The sequence below is a fragment of the Vombatus ursinus genome, unplaced genomic scaffold (assembly GCF_900497805.2).
Source record: "Vombatus ursinus unplaced genomic scaffold, bare-nosed wombat genome assembly UNPS02014802.1, whole genome shotgun sequence".
NCBI lineage: Eukaryota > Metazoa > Chordata > Mammalia > Diprotodontia > Vombatidae > Vombatus > Vombatus ursinus.
Window position 1 is genome coordinate 5,811,066 of NW_020954580.1, and position 25,760 is coordinate 5,836,825.

At 51.5% G+C, this 25,760-nt stretch overlaps 3 protein-coding genes across 8 annotated transcripts in view; 1 reads left to right on the forward strand and 2 right to left on the reverse strand.

The window, feature by feature from the left end:
• Window positions 1-2,851, reverse strand: LOC114051334 (mitochondrial chaperone BCS1). Of its 2 annotated transcripts, XM_027873593.1 has the most exons (8): window positions 2,760-2,851; window positions 2,214-2,574; window positions 1,992-2,131; window positions 1,616-1,810; window positions 1,296-1,359; window positions 855-1,024; window positions 498-615; window positions 1-295 (listed from the first exon to the last, which is right to left on the reverse strand). In XM_027873593.1, the coding sequence occupies exons 2-8, from the start codon at window positions 2,531-2,533 to the stop codon at window positions 16-18; spliced, it is 1,287 nt and encodes a 428-aa protein (XP_027729394.1). In that variant the 5' UTR covers window positions 2,534-2,574; window positions 2,760-2,851; the 3' UTR covers window positions 1-15. The 2 variants fall into 2 exon arrangements, with proteins under 2 accessions (XP_027729394.1, XP_027729395.1); XM_027873594.1 differs by lacking the exon at window positions 1,296-1,359 and having other exon boundaries at window positions 855-1,019.
• On the forward strand, window positions 2,557-20,076 carry ZNF142 (zinc finger protein 142). 5 transcript variants are annotated; one of them, XR_003570138.1, is made up of 10 exons: window positions 3,279-3,363; window positions 5,521-5,847; window positions 6,898-7,098; window positions 8,365-8,589; window positions 10,877-11,689; window positions 12,584-12,761; window positions 13,157-16,103; window positions 16,540-16,645; window positions 17,965-18,482; window positions 19,087-20,076. XR_003570138.1 is itself a non-coding variant. In XM_027873588.1 (9 exons), the coding sequence occupies exons 2-9, from the start codon at window positions 5,568-5,570 to the stop codon at window positions 18,420-18,422; spliced, it is 5,208 nt and encodes a 1,735-aa protein (XP_027729389.1). In that variant the 5' UTR covers window positions 2,557-2,600; window positions 5,521-5,567; the 3' UTR covers window positions 18,423-18,716. The 5 variants fall into 5 exon arrangements, 4 of the variants coding, with proteins under 4 accessions (XP_027729389.1, XP_027729388.1, XP_027729391.1 ...); XM_027873588.1 differs by lacking the exons at window positions 3,279-3,363; window positions 19,087-20,076 and adding an exon at window positions 2,557-2,600 and having other exon boundaries at window positions 17,965-18,716; XM_027873587.1 differs by lacking the exon at window positions 19,087-20,076 and having other exon boundaries at window positions 17,965-18,716.
• PLCD4 (phospholipase C delta 4) overlaps window positions 20,002-25,760 on the reverse strand; it is a 25,416-nt gene continuing 19,657 nt past the window's right edge. The window contains exons 7-16 of the mRNA XM_027873912.1: window positions 25,676-25,754; window positions 24,883-25,093; window positions 24,010-24,162; window positions 23,216-23,413; window positions 21,733-21,889; window positions 21,282-21,398; window positions 20,933-21,099; window positions 20,508-20,643; window positions 20,265-20,414; window positions 20,002-20,127 (exon numbers count right to left, since the gene is read on the reverse strand). Coding sequence (XP_027729713.1) covers window positions 20,021-20,127; window positions 20,265-20,414; window positions 20,508-20,643; window positions 20,933-21,099; window positions 21,282-21,398; window positions 21,733-21,889; window positions 23,216-23,413; window positions 24,010-24,162; window positions 24,883-25,093; window positions 25,676-25,754 — 1,475 coding nt within the window. The 3' untranslated portion in view covers window positions 20,002-20,020. The remainder of the gene's footprint in view (window positions 20,128-20,264; window positions 20,415-20,507; window positions 20,644-20,932; window positions 21,100-21,281; window positions 21,399-21,732; window positions 21,890-23,215; window positions 23,414-24,009; window positions 24,163-24,882; window positions 25,094-25,675; window positions 25,755-25,760) is intronic.

Below are 25,760 nucleotides of genomic sequence, written 5' to 3' on the forward strand. Positions count from 1 at the left end.
TGCTATGAATGGTGTTTATTTGTTTGATGTTATGCTTGGTGTGGTCACAGCAAGGGCCTCAGCATGCTTCAAAGCCCCCTCAGGGTCACTCTTAAAGAGCATGAAGTGGCCTTGTACCTGAGCAGCACTGAGCTGGCACTGGGACAACAGGGCTCGCTCTGCAAAAGATTCAGCCTTAGATGTAGGCTCTTCTGGGTAGAACCTCTGAAACATCTGGGACAGCTGCCAGTGTGAACAATAGCCAACATATTCCTTCAGGTCCACTCGACCTGGACGTACCAGAGCGGGGTCCAGCCTGGAGGTAAGAAGCAGAGAATAGACAGACATGGTGTCATTCTGATTTGAGATAGGGGCTGGTTTCCTCTGTTTTTCCCTCTTGCTAATCTTCAAAAAGAGTAGAAAAGGTCAAATTTCTAATTTGCCACATTGTCACTATTTAGAGAGATCTCTCTCCAATCACCTTCTACACCGTAAGAGGATTCTTTCTCCTTCCTTACCTGTCAACATAATTGGTAGTCATGAAGACAATTCGTGCCTCAGTGGAGGCCACACCATCCAGGGCATTAAGCAGCCCACTGAAAGTCAGACGCCCAAGACCTTGGTACTTTGCTGGGTCTAAAGCAAAACAGAATCATTAAAGGGTAGTCACAGTCATCGTGGTTTGAAGTTGGGGGGGCGGGATAAAGTAAGAAGTAGGTAAGAAACCTGACTTGGGAAAACATGGCGTATGGATGACAAAAAAAGGACATCCTAATGAAAGTCAATCAGCCCATAAGAGGTAATAACTAAAGGGAAAGATGAGGGAGTAAGGCATCAATCCCTGGTCCTCCCCACCCCCAGTGCCTAACACTGACTTTCTTTTGCTAAGTCCCGGCTGAGGAAGGCTGCATCTACATCCTCCAGTAGCACGAGGCTCTGCTGTGGGGCCACACTCAGCAAGTGGTTCAAGCGGTCATCAGAGAGACTTGAGTCGGTAAGGCTAAGTAGACAGATGCTGTGCTCCAGTTCCCCAGCCAGAGCTGTGCTATGGAAAACAGGAAGAAGTATGAAGCCGTGGATTATGATCCACCATTTCTCCCTACCTCTTGTCTCACTGTTGAGGGGAGACGAATGTCAAAGGTCCTGCCTGTGGTAACCCCTGTCCTCCTCACTTGTCAACTGGCCTACTTTGTCCATTACCAAACCCTAGTTGACATTTCTGGGGTCTCTTTTATCATCTTGGGTCCCTTTTTCTTTTTCTAAACATATTCCTTCCAAGCCAGGGATAAGGAGATAGAGATCTTCATTCTACTCACATAAAGCTGCTCTTTCCACAGCCAGGGGGCCCGTACAGTAAGTAGCCACGCCGGTAGGGAATGCCTGGGAATATAGCCCGGAGCAGCAGGGTCAGGACCTAAAACCAGTTGTACAACTTCCAAGATTCGGATACACTGAGGAATGATGGCCAAATGGTTTGACAACTACCCCAAAAAATGTGTCCCCATCCTGTCAGCCCTCAGCCTTGGGGCAATGCCAGCATCATCACCCCTCCCAGAACCTGACCACAGAGTATTGGGAACAAACGATGCAGGAAAGTAGCTGAAGCTAATGCCTGGCCAATCCCCTAACCTCTCACCTCTATCACTGTACCACTTGGGGTTATTGATGAATTCACGGATATCTTGGATGATGCGCTCGGCCAAGCCCTTATCCAGCACCACAGATTTTAGGGGCCTGCGTCGTCTAGGATGACCAAATGGTCTCCACTCTGAGCCCACAGCCGTGTACATCACTGTCTTCCCCTCTTGTTGCTGCAGGGCCAGCTCCCGGGCTAACAATTGAGGGTAAAAAAGAAACTTGGAAAACTGTTCCTATCCTTGGATACTTGGTTTCTTAGACCAGAGGGGCTGCTTCTTTTACCTCTTGGTCCCTCTTAGAGAACTCAGTGCCTCCTCTAGGACCAATCCCCCTCCCACATAAATTCTGAAAAGACAGACACTGCAGTACCATACCTTCCTTCAGGATACTACAAAAAATTTTGCGATCTGTGCCAAGAGCGGTGAAAGTGACCGACTCCCACGGAGTGCCCGTCTGCAGGTCAATCATTTGTTTCTCTCGGTTTCGCTCCACCCGGATCCATTTGCCCTGGTACCTAAAGGGGATGCAGGAACCTGGGATAAGGCCTGTCTTGGCTCCAAGTGGACCAAGTCTCCCCACTCCCACTGCCCTCTCACCAAATGAAGTGGTTTCCTGGGCTGGGGACAAAGTCGAACTTGGTGGTTACGTGGCCACTCTCGTGCTGCAGGTACGAGGTCTCCACGCTCAGGTGCTGGGTGCGGGAGCCGTGCCGGGCCAGCCAGCTCAGCAGCCACGTGTAGCTGCGGTCCCGACCCGGGACCTCCAAGGTGATCATGTAGTAGCGTCGGAAGGCCACCAGGCCCAACTGGGCACCCTTCCGGGCCAGGGCCAAGGCTGTGCCCACGCCCACCAGCCCGAAGCCAGCCCCGAAGTACGGGTTGTCCTTCAGGGCCAGCACGAAGTCTGACAGCGGCATCGTGGGGGCCTCCTCTCACGAGGCGTTCAGCATTCCTGAACCTGAGGACGGGCAAGATGGATCCATGGTAAGGTTGGGGAGACAGCGGACCCCTGCTCCCCCGACCAAGATGCAAGGTCACACCTGTGCAGGCCCCCTGCTCCCCCTCTAAGATGCAAGGTCACACCTGTGCAGGACCCCTGCACCCCCCCCAAGATGCGAGGTCACACCTGTGCAGGGCTCCTACCTGGGTTCGAGAGGAGACCATGGAGGGGATGCTGCGCGGGCGGGGGCGCCGAGGCCAGCCCTTCCGTTCTACGGCTGGGGAAAGGGAGGCCCAGCGCGGGAGTGTGTTGCGCGCGGCTTCCCCCGGGGTTGCTGACTGCAAAGGTTGCGGCCGAGCTTGGTGCCCAGAGAGATCCAGGGGAGGGCTGCCGTCTCCCAGGCTGCCCCGTTGCTGCCGGCCCCAATACGGCGTTAGAAGGCCTCTGCAATGCACGCTCTTATTCCCAGAGGCGCCCTCTGGCAGCATCCCACCATGCTCTCGGCTTCCGGCCCGGGCGTCCGGCCGCTCTGGCCCGCCGTCTCGATGGTGCTTCCCTCCCTCCTCCTCCTCCTCCTCCCCTACTCTCCAGCAGGGACCAAGGGGAGGAACCAAAGAGTGCGCGGCGCCGTCCCCCCTTCCCCCCCACCCCACCCGCCGGGGCTGGCGGAGCGAGAAAGAGAGGCCTTCCGCTCGGAGTCCCAGAGCCCGCTGGGCCGGAGGCGGTCTCCCACAGGGCGGCCTGAGGAGGCCGCTCCTGCCTCCCGCTGACCATAGAGCTGCGGCTCCCGCCGGCGCCGGCCCTAAGGTGTGTGACCGAGGAGGGAAGGGAGGCGGACAGGGAGGGAGCGGAGGAGAAACGGCCCAGGCCCGGAGGGGAGAACGCCCTGCGCCCTCCCGATCACCGTGAGGAGGGCCTGGAAAGGGTGCGCTGAGAAGCCGGCCTCGGGTCGCTCGCCTTTTCCGGCGTGGAAGGGCAAGCCCCGACCCGGCTTGGGGCCTCCGGAGCCGCGCCCGCCCTGCCAGTAACCCCCTGCAAAGGTTACTGCCCCGACTTCCCCCCACCACTACACACCTGCCTCCCCAGCCCAGCTCCCCATCCCCCCCAGACTAGCCCCCCTGTGTGAGATCCCCCTCCCCCCCAGCCTAGCAGAGACCCCTATCCCCCACCTAGCCCGGATGACGACTCCCCCACCACCACCACCACCACTGGGGAACGCCCCCATCGTCATCCAGTCTGCCTATATGAGAGCCCCCTATCCCCCATCCCCCCTCCAGCCTGCGCCTCCCAGATGAGAGCCTCCATCCTGTCCCTCAAGCAGAAATAGGGTGTAATGAGCGGGGTCAGGGATGAGAACTTGTCTCCAACCATAGACTTGCCCCGCATCCCTCTCCCAGGGATAGAAATTTGACTGCCCTGAAGGAAAGGAACCAGGTTGCCAAGGTGGGGTACTCTTTACATGCTTGGTCTTCTCACCCACAAACATTTCTTTCAAACCCCACCAAGGCCTTTGCTCTCTGAGTAGTTCATTTTTATGATTGCTACCATCCACATATTTATTTTCCAGCATGATTTCATTTGAACACTTTATTCAAAACGAGCAGCATGGCAGAGTGGATACCAGCACCACTTGGGTTCAAATTCTGCCTCCAGATAGACTGACTGACTGTGTGACGTTGGGCAAGTTGCTCTTGGCAACTCTCTAATAAATGGCAAGGCAGCTCTCCAAGTTAGCATGGCTAATGGAAGCCCCTTACCCAGGGCTCCTTCAGCCTCCAACCTCTAATGTTATTTAAATGATTTAGGTAAACTTAACTCCTACCATTGAATGCCAGTCTTTTAATTTGATAGCATTCTATAATGTGATATAAGTTCCATGTGATGTTTGATTTAGATGTGAAGAACTACCTCAACTGCCAATTGCTTTTATATTTCTGTCCCCCATTTTTTTTGGAGGCAGTTGGGATTCAGCGACCACCCAGGGTCGCACAGCTAGTAAGTGTCTGATCTTGGATTTGAACTCAGACACTCCTGACTCCAGGCCCAATACGGCACCTAGCTGCTCCAGTGTGCCCACATTTCTTCATGGAACTACATGCTTGTTTATTTTGGATTCAGAAGTTGTTAGTAGTTTCTGTTCAGTGAAATGTCAGTGTCAAGAAGGGTCACTGCTTTATATTTATCAAGCTATGGAACATCTAGTCTGGTGAAAATTTTTTGGTGTTTGTTATCGTGGCTTTATTCTTATAGGGATTCTCTATTCTTATAGTGCTATATGGAATTCTATTATATATAATCCTATGTGTAATACAGGATCATAGATTTTAAGCTGGAAGGAACCTTAGAGATCATCAAGTTCAGGAGTGTTGAACACTCAGCCAACCCAGAGTACAGGCCCAACCAGACTAAAATGTAATTGGGAAACAATAACAAAATACATAAAAATACAATAAACATAGATAATGTTACATTTTAAAACTAAGTCGATAAGTGGCCTTCAGGGATACAGATGAGTGGCCCTGTTTCTATCTCAGTTTGATACCACTGATTTTAGTTCAACCTGCTTTATTTTGCAGATGAGAAAACCAAGAACCTAAGATGTTAAATGACTTGTTCACAGTCACACAGGTAGTGAGTGGGAGACCCTGACTTCAAACCCAGGTCCTCTGACTAAATCTAGTATTTTTTTCACTCTGTTGATTCCCCATTAATAGTCCTTTTGTGTGTAGTTTTTAAAAATTGTTTTTGCTATTTAAAACTGATTATAATGAATAAGAATACTTTTCTGGATTATTCATGTTAGGTGGTACCATCGATACATTGTGATACCCAAATGGGCAACCACTGGACACTTCCAAGTTTACCATCTCCAGACTAGATGCCTCATTTGGCTTATGGGGAGCTACTGAAGTTGATGGGGACCCAAGAAGGAGACTAACTGAACATTTTTGCCTTTTCTCTCAGTTGGTCTAGTAGTGTCCCGAGGAAATGCAGCAACAATATGGGAAGTTATGACTGATACTGTATTGGACCCACAACAAGGGAACAGCAGTAAGGAAATGGATGGGCTGTGCCCTCAGATGTTACTACTACCTCTACCCCTCTCAGACCGTGGTGTCCCAGGGCCGGTTCAGAGCCCTTCCTATTCTGACACCCTCCCACCTCTGCCTACCAACTCAAACTGCCTGCTTGTGGAAGCCACGGCAGCAGAGGGCAATACAGGAAGCATGGAAATCTTCGTAGAAGCTGTCACTGGAGACTTGTCCCAGAGTGCCCCCGGAGAGACCCCAGGTATAAACATTGTGATTTTAGAACAGTTCTTAGCAATATTTGTAAAAACGTTTCAAGATATGGCCATCTTGGTGGGGGAAAAGGGAGAGAATGGTGTTTAGTCAGTAAATGTTGCTTGGAGAAGGTCTTGATTCTAAGCTCTGTAGCTGGTTCTAAGCACAATCTGTTTTCGTGGAGTTTTCTTCTGCTCCCATGTGGATGAGATGATGGTTCCTATCTGGAACTATTATCTAGGAAGGAATATATGAGAGGGAAACTGTTCTAAGACGTGTGCCTATGTCTGTACTTCTCAGGTATACTTTCCCCTTATGCTTGATAAGGTTTCCTAGATGGACAGACTTTTCTAGAAGTAATCTAGTTGTGTACCCCCACCTGACCCCTTGACCCAGGTTCTTGGGCAGGTCTATACCTAACTCAGCCTAGACAGATTATTTGAAGGTGGGAACTGAACATGTACCCTGAGTTAGTGTTTCCCTTAGCTGCCATCTGCATATTGATCATACTACTCATTTTTAGGAAGTTCTTTCTGTTATTTAACTGCAATACCTTGTGCTATAAGTTTCTTTTATTTTTCTTGGTTGTTTCCTCTGCTTAAGATATTACCATGACCTTCTTCCTCTCAGCTTTCTCAACTCTCATCTGTCTTTCCCCTTCCCTCCTGGGATCATTGTTTTTTAGTTTCTGTCAGCTCTGTGTATTTTCCTTTTTCTATCCATATTTCGTATGTCCCTCTTCAATTGTGAAGCTCAGAACTGGACTTGGGATTCCAGGCAAGTTCTGAGGTCTCACTGAGGAGAGCAGGAAAATGGCTTTTTATCATACCTACCTGTGAAGATAGTCCACATAGTCTGTGTCTTCTGTATTCCCGCTTAGTGTGTAACGTCGTTGAGCTCGACTTTCAGCTAGCTCCTCAGTGAACATTTTGTCAAGTGAATGATTCTGTATCCCAGATCAGAAGCTGTTTCTCAGCCTTCCACACTATGCTTACGCTCTTTGTCTCCTCACTTTCTCTCTTCCTGAATTTCTGTCTCTGTGCCATCCTGTCTACAGGTGTTCTGGTGAAGGTGATGAAGCTGTACTTTTGTGAAGGTTGTGAGCAGAGCTTTCCTGAGCCCACCCTGCTGACCCTGCACCATTGTCCCAAGACCATATTGCAATCCAAGGGCAGCGTCTCTAGCCCCCACCAGTCTTCAGAACTGAACCCTGGGGATTCCATCCTCCCCAACCGCCCACAGGGGCACAGCCCACCAGGTGGGAATCCCCTGCCATGCCCAGTGTGTGGGCAAGGATTTGCCCAGCTACAAGCCCTGAAAAGCCACTTCAAGGGCCATCAGGTCGCCCCTGAGGCCTTTTCCTGCTCTGAGCCAGGATGCCAGTTCTTTACTAGAGAATGCAAGGGACTGCAGGACCACCTACAGCAGGCCCACAGTTTGGTCCCAGTGCCATGCCCCTTTCATGCCTGCCCCTTACTCTTTGGGAGCCAGCAGGGCATGGAACTTCACCGCCGCTCCCACTACCCCTTCCAGTGCAGCCACTGCAGCTACATGGGCTCTAATGCCAAGCTGTTCTGCCAGCACCAGCGGAGCCACCTACCTGGGGCTCACAAAGAGCCAGCTCCTAGTCAGCACTCCTCTTCTCAGGAGATGCAGCCAGGTATGGGGCAAGAGGTCAGAGTTTCCCCATTCTGATTTGAAGGAGATTAACTTTGTGGGCCTTGGTTCCAATTTCCAGCAGGAAAGATGGCTGCTGGGTTCCTTCCCCCTTTCAGTTACAATAATAGATCTTATCAAGAGCAAGGTAAAGGGGTTCACTCTTGAAATAGGGGAGTAATTGAACAGCACATCTGGGCAGAAGAATCCAAGGTCTTCAAGGGAAAAAAAAAAAACCCCAAACATTAATTCCTTTTCAGAACTGCCAAAGAAAGAATATGTTTGACAGGGTTGTGTGGGTAGCACAGAACTTTCTTGAGCTTGGAGGTGATAGGAACCTGAAAGGTCAAGAGAAGGAACAGAACCTAAAATTTGGAATTTCCTCATCTGTCACTGACCATGTCTTCTTCTTAGTGCATAGGCTGCAGAGAGAGCATGGCTGACTCTTGTCCTTGAAACTAAAGAGTGATGAGATGAACAGGTTTAAAGGTGAAAGCCTGGTCTCAGGCTAAAATTGGATTAGGGTTTCCAGCTGAAAATGCCTGAATAGGAGGAGTTACAGGCCAGCATTGTGATCTTAGCCCCCTTGGGATCCCTGGGCCAAGGGAGAAAGGAGAAGGTCTCCATCCTTGGACTTGTAGCTATAAGGAAGCTGAGATCTGATTCCATCCTCCCCTCCCCTCCCCCCATTTTACAGATGAGGAAAATAAGGCACAGAAAGGAGGAGTGATTTTCCCAACATCTCTCGGCCTTAAGAAACAGCCCTGGGATGAAAGCCCATGTGCTCTTACTCCAGATCAAGTGTTCATAAGGGTGAGTGGCAGCATTTAACTTCTGTATGACTTCACCAGGTTAAATTTGTTTGCAGCAACTGAACGGTCCTCTGTTGAAGGGAAACTTTCCAAAGGAGCTGGTAGCTCCCTGCCTGGCGGGAAACCAGTGGAAGAGGAGGAGGAGAAAGAGGAAAATGGAAAGGACCTTCTGTCTCCTGAGGAGAAGGAAGAGAAGAAAAAAGAAGAAGATGAGAGTGAAGCCAAGGGTGGGAGCAGCAAGAAAGTCCAAAAGACACGAAAAGGGACCCGGCAATTCAAAGGTAACTTTATTAGCCCTGGGGCCCTTGTGGGTAATGCTTTAAGGTTTACAAAATATGTTTTATCTCTGGGGTTTTCTTCACAACAACCCTTCAAGGTAGGTGTTAACTGTTGTCAGATTTTACAGATGAGGAAACAGGCTGAGAAAGGTTAAGTTTCTCAGGGCCACTCAACTAGCAAGTATCTAAGGCAGAATTTGAACTCAGGTCTTCCTGATTCCAAGGCCAGTCCATTGTGCCACCTAAGCAGCTCCAGGGTGGAATCCAGGGTCCCTAAATTTTATTTGAGTAAGTTTAATGGTAAGGGGCTTTGTGGCATCTGAGTTGGGTTTTGTTTCAGGCTGGAACAGGGCTACAAGTTTAACCATCAGGCTATTACATTCTTCTCCAGCTTGCCTTGTCTCCTCTGGAAGGGTATATGGTAGCTATGGAAATGGGATTAAATTAGATTGTTTATCTTGGACTGGTTTCCTGCAAGTAAAAAGGCTGCCACCTAACTAGAAAAGATAGCTCTGTGTTAGAACAGTTTTAAAGAACTTTGATCAAACCACCGAGCATTGTCTGGGCTGGCCTCAGCTCCGTTTTTTCCCAATTTAGAACAGCAGCATTTAAAACCTGCCCTTCAGGGAGCCTATCCTGGATGATGGATGAATACCAGAAATACCACTATTTCCTATAACCTACTCTCCATTTTACAGAATAAGGTGATCCCATTTGGATTGTTCACACCCTTTTACTTCTGGCTTCCTGCTTTAGACTAATTTTCCTTTTCACCAGCACCTCTTCCCTCCTTGTCTTTTTTGGGACAGCTACAAGGAAAATAAGTGAAACTGTGCTGTTTAATGTGAGGCGGCTGGTGGTTCAGTGGAAAGAGCACTGGGCCTGGAGTCAGGAAGACGTGGGTTCACATCCAGACTTGGACACCTCCTAACTGTGTGACTCTGGGCAAGTCACTTAACCTCTGATCCTCTGACCGAATGGATCCACTGGATCCACTCGAGAAGGAAATGGCAAACCACTCTAGTATCTTTGCCAAGAAATCTCCAAATGGGGTCACAGAGAGTCGGGCATGACTGAAAACTACAACTGTGCTGTTTGTTTGTTTGTTTTTTCCACTGGCTTAGACAAAGGCGTAGATGGCTGGCTTATCACATTAGCAGATGACTCAGAGCTCATAAGGATTGCTGACTCATTACAGAATCAGGTTTCGAAAAGACCTTAACAGGTTAGAACCTGGGCCAAATCTAAGAAGATAAAATCCAGTTTGGATTCCCCAAAACAACTTACCCCCGCATGTACTAAATGGAGATACGGCTAGATAGCAATTCATCTGAAAAAGATCTGGGGGTTTTAGTGGACTGCAAGCTAAGGATGGATCCATAGTTTAATACGACGACCAAGAAAGCTAATGTCATCTTAGGCTGCACTAGGAAAGGCATCATGTTTTAGGGGTAAGGAGGTGTGATAATTTCTCTGTCTACTCTCCTGATTGAACCACACTGTTCAGTTCGTGTTCAGTTTTGGACAGTTTCAGGACAGATATCGATGAGCAGGAGAGGCGCTAGAGCAAGGCCACCTGGGTAGTGAAGAGCATTATTTCATGCCATACGAGGACTGCTTGAAGGTACTAGAGATGTTTAAACTAGACAAGAGAAGCTTTGGCTTGGGCAAGGGCTAGTCTTCAAATATCTGAATGGCTACCATGTGCGAAAAAGAGAAGACTTGTTTGGCTTACCCCCAAGAGGCAGAATTAAGAGCACTGGGTGACAGAGGTACAAATTTAGACTTCATGGAAAGAAAAACTCCACCCCAACAATTAGAGCTCCCAGTAAGCGGAACAGGCTGTGGGGGAGGTTATGAGTTCTCATTCACTGGTGGTTGTTAAGCATAGCTGGGGGACCATTTGTCAAGCAGGTTGTGGAGGGGGCCCTTTTTCAAGTATAGGTTGGACTGTATGGCCTCTAAGGCTCGTTTTGTGTCTGAAATTCTGTTCCTTCTGGGTGGTTCTAGGAAAAGTTTTTAAAGCAATGGAATGGACAAGGAAAACTGTTATTTGTCTGTTATTTGATTGATTGATTGATTTAGAGGGGTAACAAGTCTTAGAGATTTTCTGAGACTTGTGTTCCTTAACATTATCAAGAGTTAATTGTGTTCATTTCTTGGAGGGTGTGCTGGCAGTTTAGTTATTGTTGTCTCTCTCTGCCCTTTCCCCTCTGAGTCTCAGTGCCCCCCCTGTACTCCACCCTCTTTGAGCTACTCCCGTCTCTCTCTGTCTCCCTCCCCCTCCCAGGAGACGTGGCTGCTGGCTCTGAATCCTTGTTCAAGACCCACATGTGTCCAGAATGCAAACGTTGCTTCAAGAAGCGGACCCACCTGGTGGAGCATCTCCACCTGCACTTCCCAGATCCCAGCCTCCAGTGCCCCAACTGCCAGAAGTTCTTCACCAGTAAGAGCAAGCTCAAAATTCACTTGCTTCGGGAGCTGGGTGAGAAGGCCCACCGCTGCCCCCTGTGCCACTACCGGGCCGTGGAGAAGAATGCTCTGAACCGACACATGGCGAGTATGCATGAGGACATCTCCAATTTCTACTCAGATGTCTACACGTGCCCTGTGTGCCGCGAGGAGTTCCGCCTCAGCCAGGCTCTCAAGGAACACCTGAAGAGCCACGCCGCTGAGCCCACGCACCTCCACTGCTTCCAGGAGGGCTGCAGCCATGCTGCCCCTGACCGGAAGGCCTTTATCCGGCACCTCCGGGAGGCCCACGGGGTGCGAGCGGTGGAGTGCCAGCACCACGCCTGCCCCATGCTCTTCGCCACGGCCGAAGCGATGGAGGCCCACCGCAAGAGCCACTATGCGTTCCACTGCCCACACTGTGACTTTGCCTGCTCCAACAAGCACCTGTTCCGCAAGCATAAGAAGCAGGGGCACCCCGGCAGTGAGGAACTACGCTGTGCATTTTGTCCCTTCGCCACCTTCAACCCTGTGGCCTACCAAGACCACGTGGGCAAGATGCATGCCCACGAGAAGATCCACCAGTGTCCCGAGTGCAGTTTTGCTACTGCCCACAAGAGGGTGCTCATCCGCCACACGCTGCTCCACACTGGTGAGGCTCCTCCTCCCTCCTGTTCTCCCCCAATTTCAGGGTAGTCTCCTAAGCGCTTGGGGGGGGGGGGTGTGGAGGAGACCATCTCCATTCGGGCTATTAAAGGTTTCTTCTGAAAGAGGCTGCAAATAAGGTGTCAGTGACCTGGAAGTTGTGGTGCCATCTCACTGGCTTCCACACTCTGTCCCTTCCACACTGGCTTCTGGGAACACCCAGTGGAAAACACAATCCCCCATTTGTGCTCTATTTGTGAATATATCAATGTGTCGAACTTGGTTTAAGAGTACAATATTTGGGCACCTTGAGTTTGTTGACTATCCAAAAAGCCCTTCATTTATATAATCTCCCATACCTAAGACTTTTCATGAAAGGCTCAGGGATCTTGAAGGTGGTATAATTTATCTCTTCTGCTCCTGCATCCTTCATTCAGACCCTAAGAATTGATGAGTTTGAGATTCTGACCAGTTCCAAAAGTTTGCAGAGCATGCATGCTAGCTAATAGTAAAAAGAAATTGAACGGAAGGCCCTGATGCCAATTCATATTATCCCGTTTTTACTTTCTTCCCTTTTCTACAAGGCTCCTTTGTCTTTGTTAAGCTTGTCTCTGATAGGTTGTGGGGTACTGTGGCTCTCTGACGTTGGCCCATAGAAGTTGGAAAAGAGGGTGGCTAAGGACAAAAGACAGCACTGGGAAATGTGACTGTAACTGAGACCTAGGTCTCTCCCTTGGACACCATGAGCACCCGGACCCCGTCAAGCATCACAGTAGTTACGAGAGGGAAGCTGCCTTTTACAGGAATCCTGCAGAGAGGCAGTGAGGGGGGCAGAGGGCAGAGGGCAGCACGGAGCCCTTTCTCACCCTTGCTTTCTTCCCCTTTTCCATTTTTGCCCAAGGAGAGAAACCCCACAAGTGTGAGCTGTGTGACTTCACCTGCCGAGATGTGAGCTACCTGTCCAAACACATGCTGACCCACTCAAACACCAAGGATTATATGTGCGCTGAATGTGGCTATGTCACCAAGTGGAAACACTACCTCAGCGTGCACATGCGTAAGCACGCCGGCGACCTCAGGTGTGCACCTAGCGCCCTTCTGCAGCCTCAGCCCTGCTTCACACTCTGACACAGGCAGGCTCTGCCCCCTTTCCTCTCACTCTCAAACCTCCTCTTCCCTGCTGCTCCCCAACCTGGGCCCCTTTGTCCTGCCCTCCATTTGCTCTTGACGACTTCTGTGCGTGAGGGCGAGGTTCCCTTGTATGATCCCTTCACCCTTCCTGGACCTGGCTCAGGAAATGCTGCGTGAAGCTGAACACACGCCCTCGTGCGCCCAGGCCCGTGTACGTGTGAGCCCATGCTTCCTCCCTCAGACTCAGCGGAGGGCCCTCACAGGCACCCTCGAGTCTGGACCTGGAAAGGGGAGGCAAGGCTGTGTCCAAGCTGTCTCTCCTTTCTCTCTTCTTCCTTCCCAGGTACCAGTGCAACCAGTGTTCCTATCGCTGCCACCGCGCTGACCAGCTGAGCAGTCATAAGTTGCGCCACCAGGGCAAGTCCCTAATGTGTGAAGTGTGTGCATTTGCTTGCAAACGCAAATATGAGCTGCAGAAACACATGGCCTCCCAGCACCGCCCGGGAGCTCCAGCCCCCCTGTACCCCTGTCGATACTGCAGCTACCAGAGCCGCCACAAACAGGCCCTGCTGAGCCACGAAAACTGCAAACACACGCGCTTACGAGAATTCTGCTGTGCCCTCTGTGACTACCGTACTTTCAGCAACACCACTCTTTTCTTCCACAAGCGGAAGGCCCATGGCTATGTGCCAGGGGACCAGACCTGGCCCCACGGACATGCTAGCCAAGAGCAGGAGGGCACCAAGCGGTGCCCAGCTCCTCTGCCAGGCCCAGAGGTCTCAAGCCAGTCCTCCACCCAGGAGGAGGGACAGTGCCCACAGCCTGTGGGGTCGGTTGAATCCAGCTTTAACCAGGCATTGTCAGAGATTTGCGTGGAGAAGGGAGAAGGAAAAGGAGGAGAGAGTAGTGCCCCCCCTGGGGGTAACTTGGTAGGGCAGTCTCCCAGTCCGGCAGAGGCGGATGAGGATGGCTGTACCCTGCACCTGGAGGCACTGCGTGTTGAGTTGGAGACTGCTGCTGGGCTTCCCCCCACTGAAATGACAGAGACCTCCCCTATGGAATATGGGCATCTGGGCACCTCAGAAGCCTTGGGACCAGAGGAGCCAGATGGCACGTCGGAGGCTCTGCCTGACTTTGAGGAAGAGCCAGAGCTCCAGAATGGCGGTCAGTCCGACGTAGGGGCTATGGGGGAACCCGTGCTAGAGAAGTGCGCCCCTGAGTCCCCTGGAAACCCCTTATCCTCAGATGACCCCCCTGATAATGTAAAGGGACCCTTTAAGCCACCTCCATCACCTAGGGCACCAGCCCCGTCCCAGCTCCCGCAGTCAGAGTCGGTGCTCAAAGCACTAAGAAGACAGGACAAAGAACAGGCAGAGACCCTGGTGCTGGAGGGGAGGGTGCAGATGCTGGTGGTACAGGGGAAAGGACAGGCCTTCCGCTGTCCACACTGCCCTTTTGTCACCCGCCGTGAGAAGGCGCTAGGACTGCACACCAGGACTGGGTGCCAGGGCCGCCGGGAGCCCCTCCTTTGTTCAGAATGTGGGGCCAGCTTCAAGCAACAGCGTGGGCTTACCACCCACCTCCTCAAGAAATGCCCCGTCCTGCTCAAAAAGAATAAGCCTTCGCTCAAACCCGACTCTCCTGCCCTTCTGGACCCTCAGCCTATTGTTACTGTTGCCTTGGAAAACATAAGTGAGGAGATGCCCCACCCTGCAACCTGGGAAGTTAAGCTGGTGCCTGCTGAAGATCCCCCCGCTGAGCCTCCCCTGTCACCCAAAGAAGGCGATGAGACCCCTGGCCCTCCCTCTGACTCACTAGCCCCAACAGAAGAACATCCCACACCCGCGGCATCCCCTGAGAAATTCCGCTTTGAGCAGGGGAAGTTCCACTGCCGTGCCTGCCCATTCCTTTGTTCCCGTCTCTCATCCATTACTTCCCACGTGACCGAGGGCTGCCGAGGGCAGAGCTGGGGCAGCAAACGTGGGAGCGGCACCTGTCAAACCGAGCCAGGCCCAAGCAGCGGGGAAAAGAGTGTGCCGAGAAGTAACCAGGATGAGCCGGGCCTGGCCGGGGAGGATCATGCCCAGGGGCCCCAGAAGGGCGCCCGGTTCTCCTGCCCCACCTGCCCTTTCAGCTGCAGGCAGGAGCGAGCTCTAAGGACGCACCAGTCCCGGGGCTGCCCCAGTGCTGAGCCCCAAGAGCTGCGCTGCAGCCTCTGCCCCTTCACCGCCCGAGCTCCAGCCGCTCTGCGGCTCCACCAGAAGCGGCGACACCGGGCAGCCCTTGCGCCTTCCCCCACCCCGCCGGCCACCCGTGGTCCCCGCCCCCTGTTGCGGTGCCAGGATTGCAGCTTCACGTGCAAGCAGAGCCGGTGCCTGCAGCAGCATCGGCGGCTGAAGCACGAAGGGGTGAAGCCCCACCAGTGCCCCTTCTGCGAGTTCTCCACCACGCGGCGCTACCGCCTGGAAGCGCACCAGTCTCGGCACACGGGAGTGGGCCGCATACCGTGTGGGTCCTGCCCCCAGACTTTCGGTACCAACTCCAAGCTGCGCCTGCACAGGCTGAGGGTCCACGACAAGACGCCCACCCATTTTTGCCCGCTCTGCGACTACAGCGGCTACTTGCAGCATGACATCACGCGACACGTTAACAGCTGCCACCAGGGCACGCCGGCCTTTGCCTGTCCCCAGTGTGAAGCCCACTTCAGTTCAGAGACCGCACTGAAGCAGCACGCACTGAGGCGACACCCGGACCCTGGGCCTCCGGCTCTGGGCTCGCCCACTGAGGTGTCCGGAGGCCCTCTCCACTGCCCTCACTGTGGCCTCTCTTGCCCCAGCCCCGCCGGCCTGCGATGCCACACCCGCAAACAGCACCCCCGGCTGGAGTGCGGCACGTGCCATGAGGCCTTCTCCAGCCGGGGAGCCCTGGAAGAGCACCGGAGACAGCGGCACTTCAGCCATCGGTGCCACCTGTGCAGCTTTGCGGCGCGGGAGCGGGCCGGGCTCGTGCGGCACTACCTGGAGCGGCACGAGAAGGCGGCCACGGGGGATGGCGGGGCCGGGGGGCCCCCCTTGCGCTGCCCCTTCTGTGACTTCGGTTGCCGACACCAGCTGGTGCTCGATCACCACGTGAAGGGGCATGGGGGAACACGGTTGTACAAGTGCACCGACTGTGCGTACAGTACCAAGAACAGGCAGAAGATCACTTGGCACAGCCGAATCCACACTGGGGAGAAGCCGTACCGCTGTCATCTCTGCCCGTATGCTTGTGCTGACCCCTCCCGCCTCAAGGTGAGGGACTGGGGCAAGGGTCCTCTGCCCACTGGGGTCAAGGTGGATGGCTGAGAGGTTAAGGTTGGAAAAACAGGAAAGGGGCCATCTTTGATGGTCCATCGTGTGTATTGCCTGGCTGGAGGCTTGGGGATGGTAGTCCTCTCCTCTTGTCCTTGATGGTCCATTGGTGAGTTCAACTGAACCTGGGAATCTAAAGACCGGGGCGGAAAGGGGAAACTCCTCCTCTGTAAAGTAGTGAGGGTGGGGCTACCTTTGGACCTCCAAAGTCTGCATCCTAAGATGTGGGGGCAGAAACAGGGCCGAGTGGAGGAGCCGCACTTTGCCTGTCCTTCCCAACTCCCGGGAGCCGTGATTGAAAATGCAAGAGAAGGGGGTGGGGGTCCCTAGGGTGCACCTCGTCCATTCTATGTGCTGCTTTTCTTCCCATCTCCAGTACCACATGCGAATCCACAAAGAGGAGCGTAAATATTTGTGTCCCGAGTGTGGCTACAAATGCAAGTGGGTAAACCAGCTCAAATATCACATGACTAAGCACACAGGTGAGTCTGGGGGAGGTGTGGGGAGGAAGTGGGTTAAGGGTCCCCCATGGTTCCCTCAGCCTCACTGAGGCAGCAGTCCTGCCAGGACCAGAGTGACTCAGGACAGGGCTGCTTGGCCCCTGCATGGAGCTGGCGTGAGTTATTCAGAGTCAGGAGAGATGAAAAGGCAAATTGGCAAGTCTTTCTCCCCCCAGAGAGAATATAAGCACTTTAAGAGCAGAGATTGTTTTATGTTTTAATCTTTGTATCTCCAGTTCCGAGCACATAGTAAGTGCTCACAGCAGGTGGCCATTTGCCCAGCATAGCACTCTTAGACAAATCAGAGGAATTCTCAAGGCTTCTAGGATTTTGTCGATATTGTTTATTTCTTTCCAACCATCCCTTTTTACCTGTCTTTCTCTTGACTTAGACTAATGTTTATTATTTGTTTCTAAAAAAAGCAGACTCTGGAGTCTCTCCACAGATGGCGAGTCCCTTGGCCACTTCTTTCCTCGTCCTTTTTGGACCCTTTGTATGTAGCCGTTGCTTCTTCCTATCCTGAAGGTGGCAGTTTAGGGATCAGTCAGTGATGTATATTGAATGCCCTTGTGGAGGGCATGGAGTACAAAGGAAACAGCAGACGTGGTCTCTGCCTTTGAAGAATTTACAGTCTAATGGGGAAGGCAGGAGAAAAAACCAGAAATCCCCAGAATAGGGTTGTAAGGGTTGGAGTAATGTGAGTAGTCAGAGCTGATGCATCAGCTTTGAAAGCTCCCTGGGGGCAGCTAGGTGGCACAATGGATAGAGCACCAGCCCTTGATTCAGGAGGACCTGAGTTCAAATCCAGCCTCAGACACATAACACTTACTAGCTGTGTGACCCTGGGCAAGTCACTTAACCCCAATGCCTAGCCAAAAAACAAACAAACAAACAAACAAAAAAGAAAGCTCCCTGAAGGAGGGCTAAAATGAGGGGGAAAGAGCCTTGTTCAGAACATGCATGTAAGCTCTGAACAAGGCTCTTTCCCCCTTGCTTAGAGATACTCTCTTTTCTTCCCACCCCCAGCTCCTAGCCTCATCTCCCAACTATTCTAGTGAAAGGCCAAAAGTCCGGGTTAAGCTGTGAGCCACAGGTCAGGGACCGTGTACAGTTCTCATGCCTGTACAACTCCCAGGCCAGGTGTTAAAACCTGTAGAGGATGCACCTCATGGCAAAAATGCTCGTCTTGTGGCTATAATACAGCTGGGTCCCTTTCAAGCTATTTGCCTGTCATGCTGTTTGCTGGTAAATCACTTGGGACTGGGCACTGAGCCTCCCCTCCCTTTTCTCTCCCCTGGCAGGACTGAAGCCGTACCAGTGTCCTGAGTGTGAGTATTGTACAAACCGAGCAGATGCGCTCCGTGTGCACCAGGAGACTCGGCATCAGGAGGCCCGGGCCTTCATGTGTGAGCAGTGTGGCAAGGCCTTCAAGACGAGGTTTCTGCTACGCACCCACCTTCGGAAGCACAGTGAGGACAAGCCATACGTGTGCAACGTGTGCCACCGAGCTTTCCGCTGGGCTGCTGGCCTACGCCACCATGCCCTCACCCACACTGACCGCCACCCTTTCTTCTGCCGCCTCTGCAGCTACAAAGCCAAGCAGAAGTTTCAGGTGGTCAAGCATGTCAGGAGGCACCATCCTGACCAGACTGACCCCAGCCAGAGTGTGGGCAAAGACCCTACCACCCCAACAGTGCATCTTCATGACGTGCAACTTGAGGATCCTGTTCCCCTAGCTCCTGCTGCACCTGAAGGCTGAGCCAGGCTTCTAAGAAGTCATGCATCAGGAGACAAGGGCCTGGACCCGAACCAGATACTGGTACTGAGGAGGGCCAAGGAATTGCTGGCTTTGTCACCTCTGGGAGGCTGGGCCCCTCCTAGGGTGGGGCATAGGGTACTATGAAATGTACAGCTGTGTAAAAATGACTGGATCAGAGTATGACTTATCATACTTAGGGTGTTTTTAGTCCTCAGGATCCCTAAGATTTTCCTCTAGAAATCCTAAATTCAGGGGCTTGGATTTTATCAATTCTTTAAAGGCCTTCTCTTCTTCCTTGTCACGTCTTTCACTGTTTCATCGTCATTAGGACATCTTTATTAAGCATCTAATGGCGTATACTTTGTACAAAGCAACTTAAACAGGATGTGATCTCTAGCTTTAGATTCATGTCTGTCTTTTTCTTAACCTATCTTAACCAGGCCGGCACTTTATCCTGCCCTTCTTCTCAGACTGTTCTCTGAATCCTTCCCATCCCCACTGAAATAAGGAGTTTAGTGTCAGATACGAGACTGATGCAAGTTTTCTGTCCCCCCTGCTTTATTCATGCTCCTCACCCAGCTCTGAGACAGGCTTGGGTAAAGGAGCTTTTAGCAAGAGGGAAGGCCTGGAGCAGATAAACATTGCATTTCCTCTTTTTCCATAGGAATCCCCAGCCCTGAGACACACCCAGAAGCTGACCAGCAGCTTTCAGGAGCTGGAGTTGGGGAAAGAGGGCTCTGGAGGTAATGGCCCATCCAGGGCCTTCCTCCATGATCCAGGAGCCTTAGGTGAGATCCGGCTTCAGGCCTTTTGCGTCTTTCTTTCCTTCTTCCTTCCCTTCCGTGCCATCCACCCCACCAGGGTGCTTTCCCACTTTTTGCCCAGCACCTTGTTCCCTTTGCCTTCTCTCCCCACCTCCCAACAAAGCTGGGCCCTGCCCTTCTTCACTTCTGAGCCCCCTTTCTACCTTTTCCTACTCTCCCTACTCCAAAACAAGGACCAGTCACAGTCTAGACTGAGTCAGTGGGAGGAGTTGTATTTTGTACAGGCAGGCCTAGGGAGAAGGCCAGCAGGAGATCTAAGAGAGGCATCGAGGTTCCTCTTCAGAGGTCAGATACAGTGCTGTCCAGGGTGCAGGGACCTGGTTGTCCCACAGCCTCTGCCCTAGGGGCCCTGACTTCTTCTTTTCCTTAGCATACTTGTTGTGGCAAAGGATGCAGGACCCACTTCTGGGTTCCTCAGCCCCAGGCTTCTCTTCATCTCTGGGCTGCAGCAGCCTTTGGCCCAGGGTCAGGGTGAGAATCCTAGAGCTGGACCAGGGAGAAGACTACAACAAAAGGAGCAGCTTCCAGGCAGAGCAAGAGGACAGGGATTCTGGTGGCATGACAGAAGCCAGGAAAGACACAAATGGCCCAAGGAAGCTGAGACCTGAGAGGAGAGGGGGAGTGATGAGGTGGGCAAGGCCCAGGGAGGAAAGGAGAAACTCCATCTAATCTGGGAGCCTGTTTTTACTCCTAGGAGTACCCCACCTAGCCTTCCCTGATACCTGGTAAGAAACGAAAGAACCACCCACCTAAACTGCTGCTGATGCTTCTCGCTCAGTCTCCATCCTCATCCAGCTCTTCCCGGATCTGGATGTGCACAAAAATGGAAGCAGGATGGAGACTCGTACCGTCCTTCGAGAGAAGATGTATGTGACGATAACCTGAGCGAGGAATAAATCCCGGTGTGGGCGTGGTGTGGGAGAAGGGGGCATGAAGAACCCCATCCCTTAGCTAGGCTTGGGGTCAGGCTTAGCCTGCTGAGAGATCCAGGCTTGAAAGGTTAGACAGGCAGGCTCACCTTGTTGGACGCAGGTCCAAGGCACTGTGTACTGACCAACAAAGTCATTTCTTGATGCCCTGTCATAATCTTCCACTACAAATCGTAGGAGGGCAAGCTCTGGCACTCGCACCCGGAACTGCAGTGTCTGCCCCCAGTAGGGGTTAAAACCTGGTGGGCCAGGACACAGCGTTGACTACGTAGATGGAGGTGGGGATGCCTCCCCTTACCCAGGAGGGGTTTCATGGGGCCAGTCTTCCTCACCATTGTTCTCCACGTAGCTGGTCTCCTGCCGGGCTGTATCTCCTGGCACTCCATAAATTTCTACCCGAACCAGGGGATCCACAATAGAGCCTTCTTTGCTGTTGGCCACCTTAGGTAGCTGCTGCCCACTGATCACCTGCAACCAGACAGTCAGTGGCCCAGAGCTGCCCAGGTACCTCCCCTCAGCCTCTCTAAATATCTAGCCCTAGAATCTCTGGTGTCATTGTCCAAGAAGGAGTTTGCTAGACTTGGAGTTTCTTTCCAAGTAGGTACTTTGCAGTTTAAAACACTTCCAAATGGAACAATGGGATTTAAACATGTATCTAATGTGGCTTCTACGTGTTCACTCCACCCATGTTAATCCTCACCACCCTGCCCCACCTGCTTCACACACACTCATGCTCTATTTCCTCACAGTGCCACACCTGAATGAGGAGAGTCAGAGTGGGACTGGGTGGTCTCTCGGGGTGAAAGGAGCTTTGGGGGTCACACAGAAACGCTGGCTTCAGCACGTAGCCACAACCGCCGTTCTGACCAAAAAGCCCATCACAAAGGTCCATCTCCAGCCCTGCAGTCTGAATGTTCAGGGCCACTTGATAGGCCAGAGAAAAGGGGATGGGAACAATTCAGATGGTGGTGCATGGCCCAGTGACCCCCCACACCCCCACCCTACTCCAGCCTCTCCCCCGGGCTTAGACTGCCCGGTCAGGAGTCCCATCTCCTACCCCCAGAGTGTTTCTGCACCTTTTCACTCTGGGCCCCCTCTCCTCTCACCCATCTGGCAGCCTGCATTCCAGAGCTCCTGAGGGCTATAATTGGAGGAATCTGTCCTCAGGCCACTGGGATACACTCGACTCAGCTGCCACGCATTGTGTTGTACAAATTCATTCCCTGCAAAAGGAGCTGGGAGTGAGGGGAAGTTGAGCTGTCCACGGAACCCCAGCACATCCCCTCGCTCTTCCCCCAGGACTTGTCTCCAAAGGACCTCTGAGTTACTCAGTCTCCCCAGCTGTTCAAACTCCTCAGTCTCCTTTTCTTTGGTATCCAGCTTTCTTCTGTTTGGCCACCTGCCCCACATAATCTGCTTCTCCCCCCTGTCCTCATGCTCCCACCCTCATAACTCCCTTCCTCTCTGTCCTTGGCAGCTTCCTTGTACTTTGGTGCCCCGGTACACCACACCCAGCCTATATCCCTCCTCTCAATTTCACTCTCTCCATGTCCTAACCGGCCTCCTTGACCAGGCGCCGGGCCTTTGCCTCAGAGAAGGACGATGTCTCATAGAGGCGGTAGTGAGCCTTTGAGTGTGCAAAACTTCGAAATGGAACACTCTTCAGATAAACAACCAGGGATGATAGGGCTGGGCACAGGGTGGTCTTGGATTTCTAGAGAGAAGAAAGCAGGTGGTAGTGGGAAAGAGACAAAGAGAAGAGAGAAGAGCCTGACCTGAGATTGAACCATGCCCCTCATGCTAAGACCCTCCCCACCACCGCCACTAGGAGTCTCCTCCCAACCCTCCCTCCCCACCTCACCTGCTTGGGCAGGAGAGGGGACCCAGACATGGGACCAAGGGCCTGGGGCCCAGTCTGACAACACACAGACGGACACAACAGCCGACAGGACACAACCTGGGGTGGGAATGGGAATAAATGCAGCCTGGGTGCCCTAATGGTGTCACTGGAACCCACCATATGGTCTGCCTGTGCACATTCAGGATGCATCACTTGTAATGAAGAGTTAGAATTGGGGGATGGGGTAGGGGAGAGGGCAGGGACTGAAAAGTAATGGGGAGTATTTCCCTTTTAAAACCTACTGACATATCTAAACTTTGTATCTCCCAGCCAGTGCCTAGCAATGTTCTGCACCTAGTAGGTGCTTAATAAATGTTGATTTTAGAAAGCCCTAGTCTTAAGTGCATGAGTACAGATAGTTGTTAACACTTTGCATCCTAGCCCTGGGGATTCCAGAATGATGTCTTTGAGTATTCTTTCTAGAATTCCCATTTATGTTAAACACGAATAGTGAGGTATCTCATCAGCTGGGTACGGTTAAGAATCTCATCAGAGGAACAAAGGTAGGGAGATACTACGGACAGAACCAGATCTGAGCTTCCAACCGTGGATCTCCAAGGGTTCTGACAGTTGCCCATCTTCCACGTCTTTGCTGACTCCCCTTGCCTGCTTCAGCAAGTTTTCACAGCCAGCCACCACCTTCCCATACCTTGGAGGCTAGCCCTCTTCTGCCCCACTGCTTTTCTCTCCCTCTAACTTCCGCTCAAAACTCACCTCCAGAAAACTGTCCCTGCCTGACTTCCCTGGACAACATAATTCCAGTTGCCCAATTACAGCAGAAATATCTCAGTGTTCTCATGCACATATATACATGTAAATGGCACTCCTTTAGGCTTTCCATCATGCCTTGCATTTTTGTAAGTTTGCCATCTCCCGGCCACACACATACACACACACACACACACATTATAAGCCCCTTCAGTGCACATATATGCATAGAAATGGCACTACTTCAGGTTTGTCATCATAATTTCCTAAGGATGTTATCTCCCCCCACCACACACACACACACTTTGTAAGTCCCTTCAAGAGCACAGATTTTGCCCATTATTTCTCTGAATCTCCACCATCAGCTGTTACATAGTTGTGCAGTAATAAGTGACACAAATCCAAGGGACCCTGCAGTCAGGTTAAAACTACCTCAAGCCCCACTTTCTTTTTCCTCTTCTTGTTCTGGGCTGTCTCATCAAAGTCCAGCACATCAGGCTCCAGTTCTGGCTCATGCTCTTCCTCTTCTTCAGGCTCTTCCAGTTCCTCAGGGTCCTCTGGAGCCTCCCCAAGCTCTTCCTCAAGTGTTCCTATCTTCTTCCCCTTCAGGAGAATCTTCCCTCGAAGCTCCTGACAATATGAGAGGAAGGGAAATGAGGCGGGACAGGTTGAGACCTTTCACTATGGAACCAGCCTGAATTGCTCCTGCAAGCAGGAGAAGTAAGGGTGCATGCATCTGCAGGTCACCCCACTGAGGGAGACTGGCTACTCAAGCAGAGTGGGGAGCAAAGGCCTAGGCCACCTTAGGGTGAGGATGTCTAAGCAGGAAGAAAGAAAGAAGCTCTGGTTTGGAGTCAGAAGACTTGAAATTAATTCAGGGACTCTTCACCTGTGGATAGATTTCGGAGGGATCTGTGAACTTAGGATGAAAATTACATCTTTATTGTCACTAACTGGTTGCTTGTTTCATTCATTCTGTATACTTTATGTATTCAAAAACATTCTGAAAAGGGGGTGATAGGCTTTACCAGACAACCAAAAGGTTCTGTGACACACACAAAAAAAAAGGTTTAAGAACCCCTGGTTGATGACCCCAAATCTAAAAATCTATGGTCTAAAATGTTAAATCTGATCCATTTATAGAGTCTCCTGGCTAGAGATATAGGGAGCTAAGTCTAAGAAAAGATGGTACCTAGCAGAGGGTGGGGGAATGAGGATACTCATACCTCTGGTGATGGCAGTTGGGTGGGCAGGAGCCCATCCAAGGTGGTACTGAGCAGTCGCTGTCCCAGGATCTCTGTCAGGTGCTGGGCAATGACCTCTTGTTGCTCCCAGCTGCAGTGATTCTCCAGGGACACTATGACTGGGAAGTCTGATGTCTGCATCAGGGAGGCAGTATTGGTTTTACATACTGGCTCCAGACCTTTGAGATGACGTCTCCCGCCTTCCCCTAACACTTGCTAACCCTAAAGTCTAGTTCCTCAGTCCTCACCTAGCAAAGGCTTCCCCAGGTGTCTTTAGCCCTTGAACATAGCTGGTCTTGACACCCCTTAGAATACCAAGCTAGGTCTCAGTCTAAATCCCAAAGACCACTTTCTAGGGGATTATATCCTTAGGTCAAGATTGGTAAAGGCTCTTCAGGGCCTTTGGGGCTGGGCTGAGAGTCCTAGATTTTAGCTGTGGAAAGTATGGCACCATTCACCTCATTTCATTCTTTCCATTTAATATTCCTCTACTTAGAGGTTCTCACAAGTATGCCAGACGAGCAGAAGCAACTATTCCGAGTACAACCTCATAGATTGGGTCTACTTACTAAGTACAGAGAAGAGGCCCACCAGTGTAGGTTGGCTACTAGGTGATTAATTCATTGACTAGCACAATCTCTTAAACTCCAAGATCTCCATCTCCCTAGTCCTTCAGGCTTCTAGCCTTCCTTCTCCCTAGTCCTCAACTCTTCTTCCCTCTAATCTGCTCCCTCCCCAGCTGCCCCTTAGACTCCACAATCCCATTTCCTAATCTCCCCACTCCCAACCCCAACCCTAGTCACTCTTTGCTAAGACCTTCCTTTCTTATTTGTGCCCCAGTCTCAGGGTCCACACCTGGAAGGCATACTGGGCAATTGTAGCCACAACATCTTGGAAGGGGATCCGAGAAGTCAGAGTGTGTCCGTGGTAAACAATTGGTTCCCCACTGGGTCCATCCCATACATCCACTTCCACACAGCGACATCCCCGCTTCAGAGCCCTGCAGGATCCCTCCAACCCCAAGAGGCATAGAAGGTCAGACACAGCCTTGCTCATAATAATTATCCTTCACATTTATATCAGGGCTTTGTAGCATGCAAAAAGCTTTCCTTCCCATTTTCTCCTTTGATCCTAGCAACAATGCTGTGAGGTCAGTGGAGCAGGGATTTTTTTGTTTTTTTAAGTTCTGTATTAGAGGTTATAGGACATTAAGTGACTCCCAAAATCTATAAATAGCAGAGCTGAGATTCAAACCCAGGTCTTCAGTTTCCTAGTCATGTGCTAGACTAAAAATATTTGTTAAACGAATGAATAAATCATAGGATTTTAGAAATAGAAGGGACCTTGGAGATCATCTAGTCCAATGCTCTAATTTTAAAGATTGAGGTTCCAAGAGGTTAAATAATTTATCCAAAGTCACACAGCTAGTAAGTGGAAGAGCTGGGATTTGAACCCAAATCTTCTGATTCCAAATAGCCTTGCCCTCCTTACTGAGACCTCCCAAATTCCACGACCATATCATGAAATTCAATTAACTCAATGATAGACCACCCATAGGCACTCCACCTGCTCTCTGTTTTCCAGTCCTCAAATCTACCGATATCCCATGGACTCTCTGGTCTCTCCAGCTCCCTCAATCTTTCCACACCTCATTCCATCCTCCTCTGTGGTCCTAATGACACCTCCCTCCTCCACTCCACTAGATCCCCTGGGCTTCTTCATGCTATCTCACC

Bases quoted from the DNA above. Each gene is read 5' to 3' on its own strand.
- ZNF142 (XM_027873588.1), top strand. From the start codon at position 5,568: ATGACTGATACTGTATTGGACCCACAACAAGGGAACAGCAGTAAGGAA. The intron at 8,590-10,876 runs GTAACTTTATTA...TCCCCCTCCCAG, and splicing joins AGGGACCCGGCAATTCAAAG to GAGACGTGGCTGCTGGCTCT. The intron at 16,646-17,964 runs GTGAGTCTGGGG...CTCCCCTGGCAG, and splicing joins TCACATGACTAAGCACACAG to GACTGAAGCCGTACCAGTGT.
- LOC114051334 (XM_027873593.1), bottom strand. From the start codon at position 2,533: ATGCCGCTGTCAGACTTCGTGCTGGCCCTGAAGGACAACCCGTACTTC. The intron at 1,360-1,615 runs GTGAGAGGTTAG...CTATATTCCCAG, and splicing joins CAAGTGGTACAGTGATAGAG to GCATTCCCTACCGGCGTGGC. The intron at 1,025-1,295 runs GTGAGTAGAATG...TGTTTTCCATAG, and splicing joins TGTGGAAAGAGCAGCTTTAT to CACAGCTCTGGCTGGGGAAC.